The 22478-nt window shown below is 35.0% G+C and overlaps 1 protein-coding gene and 1 non-coding gene across 3 annotated transcripts in view; both read left to right on the top strand.

Annotated features, from left to right (window-relative positions):
- The first annotated feature begins 1213 nt into the window (after nt 1-1213).
- LOC112094514 lies at nt 1214-1320 on the top strand. The gene has a single exon (XR_002903572.1). It is a non-coding gene; the product is annotated as a small nucleolar RNA R71 (small nucleolar RNA).
- Nucleotides 1321-15686: 14366 nt separating this feature from the next.
- Nucleotides 15687-22478, top strand: part of LOC21394610 (myosin-6) — a 30517-nt gene continuing 23725 nt past the window's right edge. Inside the window, exons 1-14 of one of the 2 annotated variants that reach the window (XM_024175525.1) lie at nt 15687-15793; nt 16683-16811; nt 18223-18366; nt 18623-18768; nt 18851-19007; nt 19127-19185; nt 19308-19467; nt 19891-20040; nt 20110-20246; nt 20342-20488; nt 20584-20685; nt 21573-21630; nt 21708-21809; nt 22435-22472. In XM_024175525.1, coding sequence (XP_024031293.1) covers nt 15791-15793; nt 16683-16811; nt 18223-18366; nt 18623-18768; nt 18851-19007; nt 19127-19185; nt 19308-19467; nt 19891-20040; nt 20110-20246; nt 20342-20488; nt 20584-20685; nt 21573-21630; nt 21708-21809; nt 22435-22472 — 1532 coding nt within the window. In that variant the 5' untranslated portion in view covers nt 15687-15790. Of the gene's footprint in view, nt 15794-16682; nt 16812-18222; nt 18367-18622; nt 18769-18850; nt 19008-19126; nt 19186-19307; nt 19468-19890; nt 20041-20109; nt 20247-20341; nt 20489-20583; nt 20686-21572; nt 21631-21707; nt 21810-22434; nt 22473-22478 lie in introns of those variants that run through there. The other variant, XM_024175526.1, reaches the window with a different exon arrangement.

Below are 22478 nucleotides of genomic sequence, written 5' to 3'. Positions count from 1 at the left end.
GGGATCCTTGTACTTGAGCGGTGTTTTCTGGTCGATCACCGTGCTTACTTGTTCTGTCAAGAATGTTGTCTTCTTGACATGGTGCTTCCTTTTGATAGTGCATAGATCCTTGATAACCTTAGCATAAGCAGGCACTTGCTTGATAACATGAAGCAAAGGAAGATTAATCTTCACTTGAGTCAAGTGCTCTAGGATCTCACTTTGGTGTTTCGGTATTTTCCCAGTTGGACGTAGAGCTTGGGGAAAAGGCACCTTTACCAGAACATTTGTTGGATCATCTTTCTCAGGGACAACTTCCTTAGTACTCGAAGTGGTGGCACTTGTTGATGGTTCTTCCATAATCTTACCACTGCGAGAACTGATGGTATTTACCTCCTTAACATTTTGATTATCGAGACATGAGGTTTGCGCCATATGTTGACCCTTTGGGTTTGACTGAGCTTGTGAAGGGAACTTGCCGCATTCTTGAATAGCCAAAGCTCCGGTCAGATTCATGATTTGACTTTTCATTTCTTTACTTTCCTCCACCATTTGCGTGAACAGTGACTCAAACTTTTGATTCGTCTTACTCTGCACCTCCATGAAAGATTGCAAGGTGTTCTCAAGAGAACTCCTTGGCTGATGCGAATTGTATTGAGGTACAGAATACGCCTTTGGTGGTTGCGGCTGTTGCTCAGTTCTCCATTGTCCTCCTGATGGTTGTGCTTGGTTGGAATCTCTCCAACTGAAGTTTGGATGGTTCCTCCAGCCAGGATTGTATGTGTTAGAAAAGGGTTTATTGTATGCCCCTAAGGCATTGCATTACTCCTCATAAACCTTTCTCATTTCACCATAAGTAGGACAATCCTTAGCTAGATGTTCCACCCCACCACAGACAAAGCATGGCTCATGTGTCTCTGCCCTTGCGACCGTGTGGATTCCTCTACCTTCTTTGCCTTTGAGGGCCTCGATTTGCCTTGTCAAAGATTCGACTTGGGCTTTGAGGTTGTCCTCCTCCCTTAATTGATAGATTCTAACCGGTCGGGACCTATTGGTCCTGTCAGTAGCACTAGGTCCGGTCCAAGTGTGGGCTTTTTCGGCTAACTCGTTGAGATACTCAAAAGCCTCCTCGGGATCCTTTTGGAGAAATTCACCATTGCACATCATCTCCACAAATTGGCGCTCTCGAATCGTGAGTCCTTCGTAGAAATAACTGACGAGGCGCCAACTCTCGTAACCATGGTGGGGACACTGATTTAACAGATCCTTGAACCGTTCCCATACTTGATACAAAGTTTCATTGTCCTTTTGGGTAAAGGTCGAGATCTGTCGCTTCAGACCATTGGTCTTATGGTGAGGGAAATACTTGTTGAAAAATGATGTCGTCATTTCTTCCCAACTTCCAATAGACCTAGGTCGCAGAGAATACAACCAGCTTTTAGCCTTTTCCTTCAAAGAGAAAGGAAAGAACACAGAGTCCACGGCTTCAGCTCGATTGTGAAAAGTGGCCACTACTTCTTCAAACTCCCTAATATGAACGTATGGATTCTCGCTCTCTAACCCTTGAAAGGTTGGCAGGAGTTGGATCATGCTTGGCTTGAAATCCAAATTCGGCATATTTAGGGGAAACATTATGCATGATGGTGTCGCGTAGGGTGGAGATAATCGTTCAACGTCTTCTGCTGGACCTCCTCGTTTTGAGCCATTGCGAACGGATTTGCAACTGCTAATGAGGATGGGGTCGAGAGAGGGCTAGACGTGTGGGAAGAAACTTCACTATGGTTCTCCGGTCTTATTGCAAATCTCCCTAATTCGTCTCTATAACGATTCATTCACCCTATAATGTTTCACCTTTTTTTTGTGTTTATTTTGTTTTGTTTGTTTGTTTGTTTTTTTTTGTTTATTTATTTATTTATTTATTTTTAATCAAAAAGAAAATAATTATATAGTAACGTAAATTGTAACCACCGAGAGTGCTCCCAGGAAAGACTATAGCTCTTGGCTCAATGAATAGTCTCCTAGACAGAGCAACGTTCCCAGGAAAGATTGATGGGGCGAGGCCCGCTTAAGTACCAACTTTCCTAGACAGAACTCCCTCAGATTATACTTTCCACGTAACCACACAATTATTCTCAAAATCAATTATTAAATTTTATTGAGTAAATTATGAAATGTAATCTAATTAATGGAAACTATTCCTAAGTCAAAAACCTAAATCTACCAAATAATGAAAATCCTAGATTAGGAATCTAAATTAGTCAATTAATTACAATCCTAGTTATAATCCTAAGAGTTAGTGAAACTATAAAAGGAAAAATTAAATAAGGCAACAATTAAAATATACAAATGAGAAAACAAAATAAAATCCTAATTTATCAAAAATAAAAGGTTACAGAATCAAATCACAATTAATTTTAAAACTAAAAAAGAAAAAAAAATTAAGAATAAAAAACAAGTCTACGGGAATACGTTTCAAAAATAAAGTGTGAGATTTTTTATTTTTTATTTTTTTATTATTATTATTTATTATTATTATTATTATTTATTATTATTATTATTTTTTTTTTTTTTGCAACCAGCGAAACAAAACCCAACAATTCTAATCAATAAAACGTAATAATTCTAATCAAAGCTGAAAGAAAAGAAAAGAAAAAGTAACTGTCAAACCAATTAAGTAAACGGAAAACAAAATGATAGTTAGACAACATTCAACATTTTTTTTTTTTTTTAACAAGACTACAACAAAAAAAAAAATTAAGAACGTGTGAACGTGAAAAAAAAAGTAAAAAAGTTAGGAATACACTTTTAGGCCATGTTCACTTCGCATATTCGAGTTTAGAATTCAAGTTTTTCTACAGTAAAAAGCTCTTACAAATAATCACATCTAACTTTTTTACTACAGTAAAAAACTCTCACATAAAGTCACATCTTAACTCAAATTCTAAACTCAAATCAGCGAAGTGAACGGGGCCTTATAATTGAGAACGTGAGAACGTGCAACAAAAGTTTATATATATATATATATACACACACTAACAATCAAGTCACGGAAACTAAAAGTTTTTTTTTTTTGAAATAAAAAATAAATAAATAAAAGATGAATAGTACTTACCTCTTTGGCTAATTATTTACTGAACAATTTTGTTGACGCACCTCCCCGGCAACGGCGCCAAAATTTTTTTATGCCCAAACGTGTACAAAAATAAGCGGTCAATTGTAGTACAATTTGAACGGTCGATCCCACGAGGAGGTGTTAAATTGAACAAGAAATGACTAGCAAATAAAAAGCGTTAGGAAAGTAAGCAATCAAACAAAGAAAGAGAATGAGTGTTTTTGATGATTTTTTAAACAATTTAAAATGGAGAAAATTCAATAATAAAAAAAGTGGTAAAGCTTTGAGAATCCTCCATATGCTTTGTTCACCTAATTGGATTTTGATTCATAAATTGACTCAATTGAAAGTTTCACATCCCAAACAATCAATCGGAAAATAAATATTTGAAAAACATATGAATTAAAAATGTATTCAAGTAAATAAAATTCTAACATTTAGAATTAAAAAAAATTATCTTATGAGAAATCTAAGAGCGACAATATACCGTTGGCAATATTGCAATAAAAGACTACTAATAAAACAATACCTATCAATATATGATATAATGCAACAATCACATAAAAAGAGCTTGACTAAATTTATATGAAAGTTGACAATAAAATATATTGATAAGAAGAAGAAATATGATAAAAGAAAATTATTTACTCAAATGTATAAAACTTACAACCCATTGCAGAATCAAAATCCAAATAAGTTCACTACACATATAAGATCATCTCTAGCCTCACCTAAATACTCTAGCCTAGCTTGCACATAATTCTCATAAAATTCTAAAAAGAAAGTATGAGAATAAGAACAAGAAAATAATAGAAAATGTGTGAGAATTTAGGCTCCTAAAAATTAACCCCTAATCACCTTGACAATGGCCCTATTTATAGAATTTTGAGAATGCTAAAAAGCTAAAAACTAGATCCTAATTAAGAAGTTACAAGGCTTAATCGGCGGAGAAAAACCATCACGTTTCTGAAGAGTGGGACACGTGTTGCAAGTTGATTCGCGCGCAGGAGAGACGTGGTGCACAGCTAGACCCACGTTGAGGGAGACTGGACACGCGCGGAAGAAGAACTCGCGCGGGGAGGGAAATCGTGCGCGCAAAGCGCACTTGCTGGCGTGGGGAAGCAACAAGGGAGCAACTGCACACGGGACCACGTGGCGTGCTATGGTTGGAGGGCTTCTGTACACGGGACCCACGCGGAGAGGAAAGAAAATCCGGGTGACACGCGCGTGGAGGAGACTCGCACAGGGGAGCGGGCGGTGCGCGCCAGGCGCGCGTTTGTGAGGGGACAGCTGGGTCCCACGGTCCTGCGGTGCAGCAGTGGTTGACACGTGGCGGCTTCTTGGCTTAGCTCGCGGCTTCTCGGCTCGGCTCGGCTGGACAATGGGTTGATGGGCTTTGGGCCGAATTGGGCTTTTCTTGGGCTCAACTTTTGGGTTTTGCTTGGTAAACTAGCCCAAATCTAATTATTTTCTTCAAAAACCTGAAAAATAAAATAAATCTAATTAAAATTAAATCCTCTAAATTTAAGAATATTTGAAATTAAAATCACAAATTTGATAAAATAATTTGACAATTATGAATATTAAAAGTGTAAATTTGTGCACTTATCACCACTTTACTGTGCAATTAATCTATAGATCATTCTATCTCATCAGATTATTGTAGTCCCCGAAATCTAGAGTTGAATTTGTAAAAGGGCAATTATCACCAGTGGAGCCGTGAACACAAGTCTATAGTCGATTGAACATGTGTAAAGCACTAAAATAAGGAAAAACTTATAATAAAATAAGTGTTAACGCGTTGGCGCTCAAATTAGCTAAGTGATCGAGGACAAGCTAAAGTTTATATCGATCTATGATTCACTTGGCGCAAGCATAGGCCTATACCGGTGGTAGTCGTTATGATCTTTGAATGATTTGAACTTTGAGTGGATGAGGTTGACTTGAATTTGAATGAAGATTAATCTAGGAATGGCCATATATATATATATATATTAATTGAGTCACGCAGACAAATTTTATAAGTTTAATTTCGGCGTTAAAACATATAGGTCTCGTTCAGCTTGCGGATTTAAATTTTTAATTTGAGTTGAGATGTGACTTTATGTGACAGCTTTTCACTGTAGCAGAAAAAGTTAGATATGACTTTTTATGAGATCTTTTAATTGTAGTAAAACTGAAATTAAAAACTCAAATTGGTAAAATGAACAAGACTTATAGTCTTTTTAGAAGTAAGTTCGTTAATTAGAGCAAGAGAAAAAAATTTAAAAATCATATTAAAAAAGAATTAAAATTATATAGGAGTTTTTGACTAAGATTTTTATATGGGGGCATATGAAAGTAATTATTTTAATTAAAATAAAGTGAGGAAAAGAAAGTATCTCAAAGAAGGATGTTATAAAAAAAATGCAACGGTAAAAAATGCTAGGGAAAAAAGTTAATAAGCAAATGAAAATAGCAGTCTAAATAAAAAGCTTATTGTTGATACCGGAATTCATACCAGACTTATTAAGGGTTCAGACTCAATCCTTTGCGTCCCGCGATGTCATTAGGCTCGTTTTATAGACCTAAGACACGTTAGGGAAACTCATGTGGGTTGTGGTTTGGTGGGTCATGAGTGATCATATAAGCCCAGTTGTCCTTAATTTGACCCAATTTGAAACTCACTCGGAGGGTAGAATTAGTGAAATTAAGCATGAATGAGTGGTAGATGATTCAACCCAAGAAAGCCTTCTTCTTGTCTTTGGAAGTCCAAAATCTTTTATTTTAGCCCTTGAAAGGCCCAAAACCCAAGCCTGATCTTTTAGAAATTTTTTCTAACTCAAAGGCCTGAGAAATCCATTAGTCTTGGCTCATTCAGAGGCTTTTCTCGCGATCAAACATGCCTCTTGGAGCACTTCTTGTGTCAGACATGCTTCCCCAGCTCTTTTCCGTATTAGGTGTTGGGAATGGTGTCCTAGAAGCATGAGATGTAATAGGATATTTATTATTTATTTAATAAAATAGTTTATTCATCATTTTATGTGCATATATTTATGAATATTTTATGAATATCAAATGAAAATTTCGTGATTATTTATGTAACCGTAATCATTGTATATAAGTATTGTATACGAGAGGATAATGTTTAAGGATAATAATCAAAAGGTGATGTTCGTAATAAATCTAATTAAAGTTCGGAATCTTTAATTAGAACATTACTAGTACATGTCATTCCCATTTAGAATGAAACGGTGTTATCCGCACTGTTAATATGATGTGATATTGAATGAGTGTATTACACATAATGAGACTATGTGGAACAGGGACAAAGACACAATATGAATTTCTAATAATTTTCGTTAAGTATAGAAATTCTAATTGAGTCTACTGATGGTCATATATAGAATGATCTTGATCCTGAGTTCTTAACAAACTCCTATTTATGGATTTGTGTCTTTTGATTTACTCGGTACGGATTCCGAGACCCTGAATCCTATTCCTTGTATTTTGGAGACATGATGAAGTAAGTAGCCGAGAATGTTATTATACGAGATGAAATTCATTCCTTCTTCAGAAAGAAGTAGATAAATAATTCTCTTGAGTGTTGATTCGGCACTTGGATTAGTAAGAACGCTCTGGTTCATGAATATGTTTTATGAATCACTATCCATTAGAGAATTAATGGTACTCAAGGATGAAGATATAATTAGAGAGGTTAACGGATTCTACCTGGCTCTAATTATGAATTATTTATGGAGGATTGATCTATATGCAATGACTATATCAAATGGACACTTTACAGTTTAGAAGTAATTAATGTTTATAATTTTGAGAGTGCCATTCCAAGTTTATAGTGGAGTAACTATTAGAATTAATAGAATTAATTAATTAATTAAAGTGTTTAATTAATTATTAATTGTATTAGAGCTCGGGATTATAGGTCCATTAGTCCCTGCGTCGTCCTTGTAATTCTGCCAAACACAAAGGGCAAAATGGTTTTTTAGAATTAATTAAATACTCAAAAATAATTAATTAAGAATTAATTATTATTTAAATAATGTGATTATTTAAATTTGAATTTGAATTATGAACATAATTTAAATTTATCCTTTTAAACTTATTTGATAAGTTGTTCAATTTAGAATTCAAATTAATTTAAGTTTGACTTAAATTCGAATTTGAATTAAAATTGGACTACAGGATAAAGGATGATTTTCTCTTCCTTCCCTATCTAGAATTGGCGCCACACACACAGGGATAGAAAACCCTAGAGATGGCCGGCCACATTGAGATAAGGTAGAGGAGAATTTTTGTTCCAAATTCAAATAGGAGATAGAGATTGGATTCCTTCTAGAAGTTTGACTTCTACTCTATAAATAAGATATGATAAAAATTGCGCGTGACAATTTTTTGACCTAATTTTATGAGGGTTGGCCGAAATCCCCAATAGAGATGGAAGAAAAATTTTTCTGCTAAAAATTTCACATCGTGCATGCGTTGGTGTTTGTAAAAATTCGAGTGTTTGTTCCAACCATTTTTTGTCTCAACTGTGCCCACACACACGTCTACGTAGATTTAAGGAATTGACGTGGAAGACTTTGATTTTCTAAACACAAGGCTTTGGAGCAAAGGATTGTTCGAGATCAAAAGAACTCAAGTTATCATCCTAATCGGCCTCCAGGTATTTTTCCTAATTGAGTTTTTAATAAATAAATTAATATGATTAATTTATTCGTGCATAAATTAATATGAGTATCACAAAAGTTTTGTGAAAATTTTTGTTATACTTTATCCGCCTTCCCCACGCTTCCGCATCCGAATTCGAATCGGAAACCAACATTAGGTTGTCCATTCAGAGTACTCGTGTGCATTTGGAGCAACCTGGTGTTGGAGCAACCTAGTGTTGGAGCAACATGTTGTTAGAGAAAGTACAATGGCTACTTGGTCATTCTCGTACAAACAACCTCCGACAAAAGTCTGACACACTATTAGACCCCCAAAGAGGAAAGTCTTTGGAGCACTTGGTTGAGTCAAGCACTCTTGGAGATTTCAAGTCTGAAGTCACTTCGTATTAGCTCAAAATCTGGAACTTAGCCTCTAAGTATTTACCACTTCTAAGGTATCATTTTGTCTCCTCTAATAAGGTAGCTAGAATTTTACTCCAAATGGAATGACTTGTGCCTTACTTCATTAGAATGAAACTAGAGCAAGTTTTCAGAAACTTTTCATCCCATTTTTGGTGAGTCTCTTTGTCAAAATTAGAAAGTTATCTGACATCTTTCCTCCAAATGAAAATGCATGCTTCGACAACCCACCGCCGTTTTCTCCATTCCACAACCTTCCATTCCATTTTCGAATGATCTCTTTGTCAAACTAAGAAAGGCTTATGATAGCCTTCCTCCAATTAGAAATGAGTGTTAAGACCTCCGTCAGAACAGCTATCAAGCACTCCCATTTCCTCCTATAAATAGCCCCTCACCCTATTCATTTTACCATCACCTCACCTGCATACCAGATCAACACATCAGATCTCACTATAACTCTCTTGAGTACTGAAACTCTTGAGAATTCACTCCAAAATTTCTTTCTGGGTGTCTTCTTCAAGTCTTTTGCTACAAAGACGTGAAGCCTTCTTCAAGTTCTTGAGGAACTCCATAGTTTCTAAGTGTTGACCTCCTTAGAAACTCCTTAAGAACACTTTTCAATCCTCTTCCAACACTGCCTGAGAGCATTCTGAGAGTTGTTTTCACACTTTTTTGAAAGTATTTAAGCCACCAACCTCGGAGCCACTATCATCCACCATCGGAGGGAGTGCTCCAAACTTTTCCACACTCTCAGAACAACATGCATTCGCTTTCGGAGCACTTACATCAACGCCTTATCCACCAGCGAAGCTACATACCCAAAGCCTCTAAAGCAGCTCGAAAACTGCTTTTGGAGCCTTTCTCCATCAAAAAGCCTTATCCACCTCTTGAGTCACCTCCTCCATCAACTACGTGATCACTCCTCCCACCATTTTTCATTCACGAAGTTCTTCATTGTTATTTTTTTGGATTTCTAACATTTTTTGCAGGAGTATTTTCGTGATTTTGGCAACAAAGAGGGTCCTAGAACATGTGTTCTTTGGCCTAATTTGGGCCTAAGTGAACCACACCACCGTCGGTGGTCCTACCATCGTTGTCTACTTCGAAGGTCCGTTAAGTGTTTTGATGACATTGGAACCACCACTAACGAGTCAAATACTTACACGTGTACACTCCCACCATGTCATACCCTCGGGATCTACCGGACCTCGACACTTATATGTTTAAATTGATGAAACATTCCAAATTATAAGATAACAAAATTTTTTAAAAAAACTCACTACACAAGCAAGGAGATTATGCTAATGAAAAGTTTAGATTTGAAGTTTATGAAATCCAAGAGAGAGTAGGAGAGTAAAGATGAATAAAAAAAGAAAAGTCAAGAGAATATTAGTGTAAGTGATCTAGTAGACAAATGGTGTTAAAAAAAAGCAGAAAGAAAGAAAGGTAAAATTCCGTTTGTAAGAGATATTCGTAGATAAATGGAGTTTAAAAAGAAAGAAAGAAGAAAGTTAAAATAGTTAGAAATAAAATATTAGTTAAAAGATGGAATTAGAAAGAAATGAAAAAGATTAAAAAAATAAGAGGGGCAAAATGAAAGTAAGAAAAAAATCAGGGGCAAAGTACCAAACAATACATGTTGGACGACGAAGGATGAATAGTATGCCATAAGAGTTATTTGCACGTATTAAATTGTAATTGATGTTTTTATAACATAGATAATGAATAAAAAAGAAAAGATATAAGAAAAATTTTACTTGAAAATTTAACAAGAAAAAGGGTTATTTACACAAACATCTATGATAATAAATTTACTATTTTTAAACCAAATGTAGCACGAATAAAGTATAATAGTTTGGGTTTATGAGGGATTGAACAGTAAAAAAACAAATAGATCCCAAAAAGGAAAAAAAAATTTAGACTAGTTACACATTTTGACATTTTGTTTCATATACTTTGTTCTCCTCAAAACTTGTTTTTTTTTTTACTTTATCATTTTGAAACTCTCAGGACAACTTATACTTGTGCCCCCTGAACTATTAACGTGAAAAATTTCTCCTAAACTTTAAAAATAACAAAATTTCCCCCTGAACAATTCTCCATTAGCACACTTCACCCTTATCCGCCTCCTTTGTTAAATTTTGAATGGTAAGTGTCACATTTCTGACATGTGACTCTCATTACTAGGGCAAATAAGTAATTTAGGAAAAATCCTGAAATCCATTCCATAATACCCAAAATCCTCTCATCGTCTCTGGCACCGGCGAAGATGATCCCGCCAGAGCTCCAACCCCGCTCCTTTCGTTCCTACATCTCTTCCTCAGCCATTGCTCCTTCCTTCTCCTCCACCCCCTCTTTCAACAATATCTCCTCCGATCCAAATCCTAACCCCTCTGACGTCGACCCTTCTTCTCGCAGATCCATCAACAACACTTTTTGCTTTTCTCTAGCCATCTCCTTCTTCGCTCACAACACCCACATCGTCGTCGCTCTCCTCCCATGTGCCGCCTTCCTTCTCGACCTCGGTGGCACCCCCACTGTCACCACTCCCACCATGGGCCTCATGATCTCCTACATCCTCGACTCCCTCAACTTCAAGTTCGGCGCCTTAGTCAGAGTCTGGCTTTCTCTCCTCTTCTCCCAGATCGCCTTCTTCATCTCTTCCTTCTCTTCTCTCTCCTCCTCCTTCAACTCCCTCCCTCTCTCCTTCCTCGCCGCCATTTCTACCGTCAGCTTCTCCGTCACCTCCTCCTACTACCTCATGGCCTTTAATTGCCTCTTCTACTGGCTCTAGTCCATCCCCAGACTTTCCTCCTTCAAGACCAACCACGCGCAAGCCAAGTTTCATGGTGGCCAGGCTCCCTATGACCATTAGGGAAAAATTCATAATTGGCCACGATAGACAAAGGGAACTTGAGAAAGGGATGACTATATGGGAAAAATCATCATTTCATATTACATTACAAATTAAATGCCTCAGCGACTGACACGTCACATTTAACGTTCAAAATTTAGCAGAGGGCGCGGATAAGGGAGACGCATGCTAACATCAAATTGTTCAGGGGAAAATTTACTATTTTTAAAGTTTATGGAGAATTTTTGTAACACGCCAATAGTTCAGGGGACACAAGTGTAATTTGTCCAAACTCTTACATACCATTATTGTGTTTGATTCATTCTGAAAATAGATAGTTTATTAATTAAGGAGTCAAAACCCTATATTTCATTAACCAAGTAAACTTTTGATTTAGTTTTTCAGTTTAAAAAAAAACCCAAAAACATAAAGACACATACTCACAAACACAAATAACTCGATACTTATAGAAGTAATATACAGTGAAATGACAAAATACTTTGATACACAACTAAATAAAATTGAAATCATAATTGATCAATAATTAAAGAGATTATTCCAGTAAGGATTGTTGAGATTGAAGATTTCAAAAATTTATAAGAGAGCGATAAAGTTCAAATTTAGAGAAATGAAAGAGGAACAAAAATGGTAGGGGAGTATTGGAGGTAAGAGACTACAGTGAAATATATAATGAAGCAAAAAAGAAATAGAAGAAAAAATAAAGCACTGAAAAAGAAAAAAAAGGTAGACAATCATTTGTAAAATACAATAGTAGACAATAGAGTTAAAAAATTTATAAAAACTCATGAAGCGCTTTGGGGAAGGTGTAGAATTCGATGTTGTTATGAAACCCCCCGGTGCATAGTTCAGAGAGAAAACAATGGAAAAAGAATAAAAAATGAAGGCACCAATTTTGTGGAAAATCCCTCAAAAGGGAAAAGCGACAGGTTTTACATCTTATACTAATGAAATTTAATGGGGTTAGACAATTCCCTCTTTAAAGCAAGATGATCATTAACAAGTCAGCCAAAGAGTGGACTCGAACTGAAAGAGTTGAAGTAAGGGCCTCGCCAAATAGAAGGAATGAAACAGTGAAGTGTTTGAAACATAGATCTAATTATTTCCAACATTATATGGAAATTTCATCAATAACATAGAAAAGAATCAAAGGTGCAACCACAGATGCACAAGGCTTAGCCCCAGCATCCTGTCAGTACAAAGCTCTTGTTGGTTAAGATCTTTCACCATTATAGCATTCTTGCAACAGTCTGATTGTCGCTTAAGTATGTTGTTTGCAACGGTCTGAACTATAAAGTCTATCCTTTTGGATTGCAGCTTTCTCCTTTTACTCACTGTTATTTTGTAATTGTTAACACCTTTTGGGCTTAAATTTCAAGTTAAATTTGTGGTTTTTCCCTTCAGATTGAAGGTGTTTTCTTTTCACATAAAAACTAAATCGGTGTCTTGAACTTTTAGTGGGTTGATGTATTTTGCCTCACGGAATGTAGGAAGAGGAAGAGAACTTTATTTGCTACATTTGATTTGTTCGGTTGTTGAAATTATTGTACCGATGACTTTCTTCATCCTACTTATGTAAACTATAGAAACTCTTGTTTTGCAAACATTGTAGTGCATACATGGATTTCTTTATTCACAATATGATCAGCACAGTAAAGAATTTGGTTCAAGGTTGCATGGCTAATCCTTGCATTAAAGCTGATATTAGTTTTCCCGCTTTTTTTTCAACGATCATGTTTGAATGACTGCCCTTTGTGTCAATGATCCACTCTTTTTGACTGCCTTCTTTTGCAATGTTTCACTGTTTTTGACATCCTTCTGTAACACGTTCTTCCTTTCTTGCGGTCAGCTAGATATTGTCTTGTTTTGAAGCCCAGTGGTAGATTAGCCGGGCACCTATTATCTCTCTATTCTGTCATGGCTAGAAATTTAACTAGCAGGATTAGTAAGTCTCGCGTCTTGTATTTTCCGTCGTGTCTGTTGAAGTTTTTGTTTATATTGCAAATCAGTAGACTGCTGGCGTGAAATGAAACTCAGATAACCAGTAAAGCAGTGCTTTGTGGTGGTTATGTGGCAAAAATACTTGTTCCTGTGTCTGTTTGATATTGATGTTTTTCAATATGATCCTTTAAAATAGCTACTAGTTGGTACTCGGACTCAGAATTTTGGTGTCTGATACTAATAAGATACTTGGCATGTGCCGAACGTATATTGATGTTAAGATACTGTTACTTCTACTGGCAAGGAAACTATAGGTGTGTTTGGAATTCGTTTCAAAATGATTTTATTTTTTGTATGAAAATGAAAATGAAAATGTTTTTAATCTCAGACATAAATAATTTTTGAAAATGCGTTTATTAATTTTATTAAGAGATTGTTTTCAGTATAAACAAATTCATTAATGTCTCTCTCTCTCTCTCTACTTGAGAGAGGAGAAAACGAAAACAAAAAATGAAAAACGATTAAAAATCGTTTTTCATTTTTCTCTCATTTTACACTAAACCAAAAAATCATTTTCATTTCTTTTTTTTTTATCTTTAATTGTGCCAAACACCATTTTAGAATCGTTTTCATTTTTTTTTTCTCAAAAAACGTGAAAAATAAAAATAAGAACAATTCTAGGATGTGTTTGGAGTTGTTTTCGTTTTTATTTTTTGAGAAAGAAAAAATGAAAACGGGAGATAAACGGCGTTTGGCACAATTAAAGACAAAAAAAGAAATGAAAATGATTTTGTGATTTAGTGTAAAATGAAAGAGAAATGAAAAATGACTTTTAGTCATTTTTCATTTGTTGTTTCCATTTTCTCATCTCTCGAGTAGAGAGAGACATTAATGGAATTTTTATACTGAAAACAATCTCTTAAAAAAACTACCAAACACACTTTTAAAAATGATTTCTGTCTGTGATAGAAAACGTTTTCATTTCCATTTTCATACAAAAAAACAAAATCATTTTGAAACGAATTCCAAACGCACCTAAAGTTTTCAATCTCAGACATAAATCATTTTTGAAAATGCGTTTGGTAGTTTTATGAAGATATTGTTTTGAGTATAAGAAAACTCGTTAATGTCTCTCACTCTCTCTGTGCTCGAGAGAAGAGAAAACGGAAACAAAAAATGAAAAACGAAAAGTCATTTTTCATTTCTCTCCCATTTTACACTAAACTAAAAAATCATTTTAATTTCCGGTTTTTATCTTTAATTGTGCTAAACGCTATTTTAGAATCATTTTCATTTTTTCTTTTTCGAAAAACGTGAAAAAGAAAAATAAAAATAATTCCAAACACGACATATATACCTGATCCAACAATATTAACAAAAACCTATGATCACCTAACATTAATGTAGGTATTGAATACCAACTGTAATTGTACTAATCTGAAAAGGGAAAAAAAACAAAAAGCAAATCCACCTTATTAAAATTGACTAGTTTAGTACGACGATTCAAATTAGGGTGATTCTAATCATAATTATGAAACCTGAACTATGATTTATAATTTTAGGTTTAAATCATGATTCTGAAACCATGATTCAGAATTAGGGGTTTGAATAATCTTGAATCAAGAGGGGGATAGTTTTAGAATAATGAGTGATTTTGGTTTACAACATCACATCAGATTTCGAATCATAATTCAGAATCATTCAAACTAAACACTGATTCTGAATCATAATTCCGAATTACTGTAATTAAATACTAATTCTGAATCAGTATCTAGAATTATAATTTTGAATCAATCTACTAAACGCTAATATTAACATGTAAATCTAAATAGTACTAATCGTAACCGAATTTGCTATCAAAATAACGTATCTTGAGTACATGCATGATATTATTTTTTTATTATTATTTTGGTTATAAAACATGGAGCTTCGTTATTAAGAAAAAACATATAGATATATATATTGCATTTCTTCATTCAAAAAATTATAAGGAAAAAGGGATATTAAAGAAAACTCAGAGCTCACTTAATTTATTAATTTAAATTAAGATATAATTTTATGTAAAAATTTTTTATTATAAAAAAATTAAATATAATTATTTTTAAAAATTTTTTATTATAATAAAACACGAAATAAATAGAACTTTAAAATGTGTTACGCTTGTGGCAGTTCGAAAGCTGCAGTACTAACTCCAATAACGGCTGGGGGCACAATCCGTAAATAAATAAACGATACGAGGGTAATATCGGAAGTCCACAGTTCGTGTTGAGTTTACGCGTTCATGTTGTTTGTGCTGGCAATTTGCCAAAAAGCCAAACAAACAAACGCCTCGAGAGAGAGAGACAGAGACAGAGAGCGCGAACACAGACAAGAGAGGAGAGAGAAAGAGAAGAGAAGAGAAGAGAAGATAGAGAAACCCAAACCGCCGACGAGCAAAACCCGGCGAGAAAGCGAAGGAAACGGCGATAAACTAAGGGAAAATAGTCCAGGACCATCTTCCCTTTCGTTTCGGGACGATCTCGGCTTCGCCATTGTTGCCTCTTGCACCAGCATTTCGTTCTTCTTCCATATTTATATTTTTTTTCGTTCAGAAAACCAAATTCTCTCCAGAGTTCATTGGAAGCTCTCGGATTTAGAGCGAGAAACGGGAGCTCCGGTGAACTTTGGTGGACCCTAGCTTGGAGAAATCAGGATAAAGATTGGATCTTTTGCGGGAAAACCCTATGATTTCGTTGGCATTGGGTGGTGCTTGTTGCTGACGGAATCTAGGGTTTGAGGAGCTCAGCTTCCGATCTGAATCTGATAAATTATTGTTGAGCAATGGTATTGGCTGTGCCTGTTAATCGTTCTCATGTTTTCTTCGTCTCGAAGTTTTGAATTTTTCCGATTTATTTGTTCGTATTTTTTGTTGTAATATGTTTTCGTTATTCTTAGCTCAATGTAGGATCCGTGGTTCAAATTCGATTGATTTTCGGATTAGTTAGCAGAAATGAGGATTAAGTTCGTGGCTTTAATAAGCCAAGAAGTAATTGAAACTATTTAATCATGGTTTCTCGTTGGTTACGATTATTGTTGTCAACATTTTATCTGCTGTGAGATTTCAGAACCATGTAGTACTTAAAATTCAGATTCTTTTGCCTTTTTGGTCCCTGGATTTGTTTTAGTCTCTTTAATGCAACTGAGTGGTAAATAGTAGTTCCAAATGTACTCGTTTCTTTCTCTCTATAAAAAGCAGTGTTTGTTTCTCTTAAATTGAGGGATTTTATAAATTTTTTCATCTACATTTGCAACAGAAAGTTTGTTACTTAACAACGCAAACAACAGTGTTGCTTGTATTAGGTTGTAGTGTTGAATGCTAAACAGGAGTTTCATTGTTTTCATATCTGCTGTTTGGGTGGCATTTTCTTAATATTGATATATATATATATATATTTATACATTTATATACAACTCAATTAAATAATGTAGAGTCTGAGAACGTGAAGCCCATGAAAAAACCAAGTTCTGTTAGATACTTCTTATTCATTGTATCAATATATCATTCATGCCGTACATGTGGTTTTGATGGATGCCAACTCTCTCCATCGTGCTGATGGAGATGGAATCTACCCATACATACGTTATGATTACTAACAGTTTTTATTTTTGGCATGAATAAACGTGGCATGATTGTTTTTATTTGGATGTGCTGATGATCTTCTTGGTAATACAGGCTGCTCAAGTAAATTTTTCTGTTGGGTCTCATGTTTGGGTTGAGGATCCTGAGGTAGCTTGGATTGATGGAGAAGTTCTTGAAGCTAATGATGAAGAGATTAAAGTAGATTGCACCTCAGGGAAAACAGTGAGTGTTGTTTGAGCCTTTCATATAAGTTATTGCTTTGCATATGTGACCGGTTATGGTTAAGAAGCATCTGTTTCTATAAACTTGGTAGTTTTTCTATTCCTTAATTTGCTTGTAAATATTTAATACTCTAAAAAATAGTTGAATTTAGTTTGGAAGATGTTGTGATCTACGTTTTTCTAGAAGAGGTCGACATTTGAATTAACATCAAGGGTTCCTTCACCTATTAAGGTTTTCTTTCCACTTTAGTTTTTTTCTACAAAGGAAAAGGAAGACTCTCTACACCACTTGAGTGGACTAAGAACTTTTTGATGCAAGTTTTATTGCTAATAAATGAAGAAGAAATTTCCTATTTGTGGCGACTTTCACTTTGTCTAGTATGTGGTCGAAAGAGCAAGTTTGATACTGTGCTATGCGTTTGGATAAGAAATCTTGTTTCTTAATTAAAAAAATATTTCAACCGAGGTGTGTAGGCTACTCACATCTTTTTTATTTGCATCATTTTCATTTACTTTGACCATATATTATATAGTCGAAATTAACAAGTGAAAAATCATGGGGATGGAGGATGGAGAGTAGGAAGGATGGAGAGAATTGGAGGGATGGAGGGTAGGAAGGATGGGGAGGATTATAGTAATCCTTCATGTTGTTTGGTATGAGTGAGGGAGAGTTGAAAGGATGGATGATAATTGTTTGTCCAATTACTATATTGTCCATTTCATTTATTTGATAATAATTTCTTTTAAGGATAAAATAGACTTTTAGTTCTAAAATTGGATGGATTGGTTGGATCCTAACATTAAGAGTGTGTTTGGTATGATGGAAAAGTGGAAGGAAGGAAGTAGGTAGAGGGATTATTGGATGGAAAATGATAGAGTTGGTTGTTTGGTAAGATGGAAGAGAGGAGAGAAAGGAAAATAGGATGGAAAAGAATTATGGTGGGGCCACTATTTTTTATCTCTCCAACATTGGAAGGAAAATTCAAATCCACTCATTGATGGCTAAATTTACTTTTGTATCCCTATTTTAAAATCTAAATTAATATTAAACAATTAATAAAATAGTCATTTAGGCTATTACATGTTTTCTTTCCTCTCATTATACCAACACTATGAAGGAAAATCAACTTCATTCCTTTCCTTCACATTTTCTTTCTTTTATGTGTTTTCTTTCCATTCTCTTTTCTTTCCCTCCTACCAAACGGAGTGTAATGGAAGGATCCAAATTGGTGGGCCCAGAGGGAGACTCTCTCCCTCCATGCCTCCTCTCCCTCCTCTCATCCATCCAACCAAACAAGGGAATTGTTCTCTCCCTCCACCCCTCTCCCTCCCTCCATCTCTCCCTCCTCCAAACACACTCTTAGAGTGACCATCCTAAAAAAAAAAGGATGTAATGGTACATTTTGTTGTAGGTTGTCGCCAAAATATCCAATGTCTATCCCAAAGATCCGGAATTTCCTCCATGTGGTGTGGATGATATGACAAGACTGGCTTATCTACATGAACCAGGGGTTCTGCACAATTTAAAATGTCGATATGACATAAGCGAAATATATGTGAGTACTACGATTCTCGTCCCTCCACTTCACTTTGCTAATTGTTGTAGATTCATTTTGAGCTGGAAATTTATTTTATGAAGGTAACAAGTCACAATCTTTCATAAAATTTCATGTCTTGCTTTGCCTCTAATTGGCGGTTGTGACGCATGTGTAAATGCATTCATTTGCTGTATGTACTGAATTCCATAGCTGTTAGTTTTAGGTGTATTAACATTGTTCCATATTAAGCTAAATTCCCTAATGTTGTTTCCAGACTTACACAGGAAATATACTGATAGCTGTAAATCCTTTTCGAAGGCTACCTCATTTATATGATAATCACATGATGGAACAGTATAAAAGGGCTGCTTTTGGTGAGCTGAGCCCACATCCTTTTGCTATTGCTGATTATGCATACAGGTAATCTCTTCAATTTTGTTGCCAGTTTCACATTGACGAGTTTAATACTTTAATTGTCCCTGATGAATGAAACAAAACGCAGACTGATGGTTAATGAAGGAATTAGCCAGTCAATTTTAGTTAGTGGAGAAAGTGGAGCTGGTAAAACGGAGAGTACAAAGATGCTTATGCGTTATCTTGCTTATATGGGAGGAAGGGCAGCAACTGATGGGCGTTCGGTGGAACAACAAGTCCTAGAGGTAAAAATTCTATACTGACTTGGCCAAATGGGTGATACACATAATCCTTCTAATGTTAGTGAGTGCCTCTGATGTTGCACTTTGTAAAATAATTTGTTTTCTTCTTTTTCTTTGGGCAGTCTAATCCCATTCTTGAAGCATTTGGTAATGCAAAGACTGTCAGGAACAACAATTCTAGGTTGGAACCTTTATTTCTTCTTTTCTTTTTACTAAATACGGGGTGGGAAACTTATATTTGAAACTGTTTGACTTTTCGATTGTGTTAACTTCTCTCCTGAATTGATGGTTATACAATTGCAGTCGATTTGGTAAGTTTGTGGAGCTTCAGTTTGACGCTAGGGGGAGAATCTCAGGAGCTGCCATTAGAACTTATTTACTGGAACGATCTCGTGTTTGTCAAGTATCTGATCCTGAAAGAAATTATCATTGCTTTTACATGCTTTGTGCTGCACCACCAGAGGTAAGCTGGTACCATTTTTGCATGCAAAATGTTATTTGTAGAAGTAATTGGGTTGTCCTGCTATGTCTATGCAATTAATGTTTAGTCGTCCATTCTTCTTTGGGCTATAATTTTGACTAAGAGACAGTCCTATGATTTCTATGCAATATTGTGCCCAAGATTGCATCAACTTATTTGTTATGTTGCCCTAGCCTAAATTAGCTATTAGCTCTTTACGGAGGGCACAATCCTCAAAGGCCCAACATGCGGTGAGAAATTTAATAGCAAAAACAGCTTATTTAATGCTGGTTGTATAATGGTCAAATAAATGCTCTCTTGCGTTTGCTGGTCGATACTATTATTGCAGCTCAAATGCTCCTTTTCTTGTCTTCATGCCAAATTGATTTCCAGGCTAACCTCTATTTTTATCTTGCCCAATGTTAGGATGTCGAGCGATACAAATTGGGAAACCTGAGAAAATTCCATTATTTAAATCAATCAAATTGCTATGAACTGGATGGAGTTGATGATTCCAAGGAGTACGTTGCGACTAGGAAAGCTATGGACATTGTTGGGATTGGCTCTGATGAGCAGGTTGCGTTTTTGGATATATAAGTAGGAAATATTGTTGCTAAAGGTCTCTAATATGAGTTCTGTTTTCAGGAAGCAATATTTCGAGTTGTGGCGGCAATACTCCACTTAGGGAACATTGAATTCACTAAGGGGACTGAAACTGATTCATCTGAACCTAAGGACAAGAAATCTCGCTTCCATCTTAAAACAGCAGCTGAACTTTTCATGTATGATATTATTCTATACTACTTTAAGAAGGTGCATGTCTGGTATTGATTATAAAGTGATGAAAGGCTAACCCTTGATTTTACCTATTTGTTAGGTGTGATGAGAAGTCTCTGGAAGACTCTTTATGCAAACGTGTGATTCTGACCCGTGATGAGACAATAACAAAATGTCTGGATCCTGACTCAGCCACTGTCAGTAGAGATGCTTTAGCCAAAATTGTTTATTCAAGATTGTTTGACTGGTAAGACAGTATATTAAGTTTGTAAATAAGGATATGTCTTATAAGATACGTTTATTATTATTGTTCGTTAATGCTGTGAACTCTTACTGCCTCAGGATTGTCAACAAGATCAATAACTCTATTGGTCAAGATCCTGATTCAAAGCACTTGATTGGGGTTCTAGATATTTACGGATTCGAAAGTTTCAAGACAAACAGGTGCTTAACTGGTATGCCTTTTGTTTTCATTGTTTAGAAAGGTTAATCTATTAAAAAGGACTGCAATAAATCAGTGTCCATGCGGTATTAGGAGTTTTTGTTTTGTGGTGTAAGGCCATTGATTCCTTATATTTGTCTAATGGCGTCTATACTATTAGGTTATGGAAGATAATTATAGTTAGATTTAGGAGTAATTTGAAAGGAAAGGAAATAAAATTTAGGGATTCTGTTCTTGTGTTTACTAAAATTATTAGGAATCAGAACAAGAAAGAATTTAACTCCATTCCAATGTTTACCAAGTTAAGGAATAGGAAGCAAAATGGCTCTAATTACAAAAATGCCCAGGTACTTATTTATGTTTCAACTCTTTTGTGAAGGGTATAATGGTAACTAAAAAGGATGTTAGGAAATTGAACCTAATTTCATACTCATTCCTTAATGAGTACCAGTTTGTTCCTGATTTCATTCCTCAAAAGGAATTAAATTTCTGATGTGTAATTTAACACAAGAATTTGGAGCCATTTTATTCAATCCCTTTACCGATTGGTAAAAACACCAGTAGTGTTGACGCTCTTGATACTGCTAGGTGGTTTCACTTGGTTCAAATAAGTCATTATAGAGAAAATGTTATTGTGAGATCTTCTTATTACTTGTTTTTTGGTTTGCTCTTGATGAAAATGCAGTCTTCTAATGGAGGAAATCTTTAGTTTGACATTGCACCTTTCTCCTTTGTTTTTCCAGTGGAAGAAATTTCCTTTTTGTTCTAGGAAGTCCTTGATAAGATCCCAGATCTTATTTCTCAGCTTTTAGTGGCGGTTTTTGTTATATTCTTGGGTTTTACTCTGTTGGTGTGCTTAACATTTGTGGATTGTTAACTTGCTCTGCAGCTTTGAACAATTCTGTATCAATTTGACAAATGAAAAACTACAGCAGCATTTCAATCAGGTCTGAGAAGATCTGTTGCATTCATTTGTCTTTCTGGATTCCACCCGCTTCTGTTCTAACCTAGATTCATTTGACAGCATGTTTTCAAGATGGAGCAAGAAGAATATACAAAAGAAGAAATTGACTGGAGTTATATAGAGTTCATCGATAATCAGGACATTCTTGATCTAATTGAAAAGGTAGGTCATTTTTTCCAATTTATTTTATATACATCGTGGTTTGTCTTTCCTGTGTTAAAATCAAGTGAATATTTTCTAAGTATTTTCCTTAAGATTTCATTTTTATTATGTAAACTTTGCTGCACCTTTTGAATCGTCACTAAGATTTAAATTTTCTTGATGTTGTACCCTTATCCTTTTAGTTTATTAATATTTTGAATGTTAATGTAGTTTCTTCTGGCAACTTATTACCTTAACATAAATAAAACTGGCAAAGATTTTCTTCGAAATTTTTATGTATGTGTTTGTCTATATATATCTTTATGTTCAATATTGCATGGAATTTCATCTTTCAGCAAATCGTAATTGACTTTTCCTCCCCATTTTGTGCTTTCGTATTCTTTAAAAATAGTTTTTTTTTTTTTTTTTTTTTTTTTTTTTTTTTTTCCCCCCCTTTTGTGTTTTTTTTTTTTTTTAAAAATTTTTTTTTTTTTTTTTTTTTTTTTTTTTTTTTTTTTCTATAAAAAAATGATTGCTTGTTAAATATCGATATTGGAGGTTGTATTGATTCTTTGAATGAGAGAGTTAGACTTTTAATCATGTATTGTTGCTCTAATTTGTGTTGGATACACCTTTATAAATGCAGAAGCCGGGAGGAATCGTTGCTCTCCTGGATGAGGCATGGTATGT

This window comes from Morus notabilis, unplaced genomic scaffold (assembly GCF_000414095.1).
Source record: "Morus notabilis unplaced genomic scaffold, ASM41409v2 Scaffold792, whole genome shotgun sequence".
NCBI lineage: Eukaryota > Viridiplantae > Streptophyta > Magnoliopsida > Rosales > Moraceae > Morus > Morus notabilis.
This window is presented reverse-complemented; position numbering and strand designations above follow the sequence as displayed.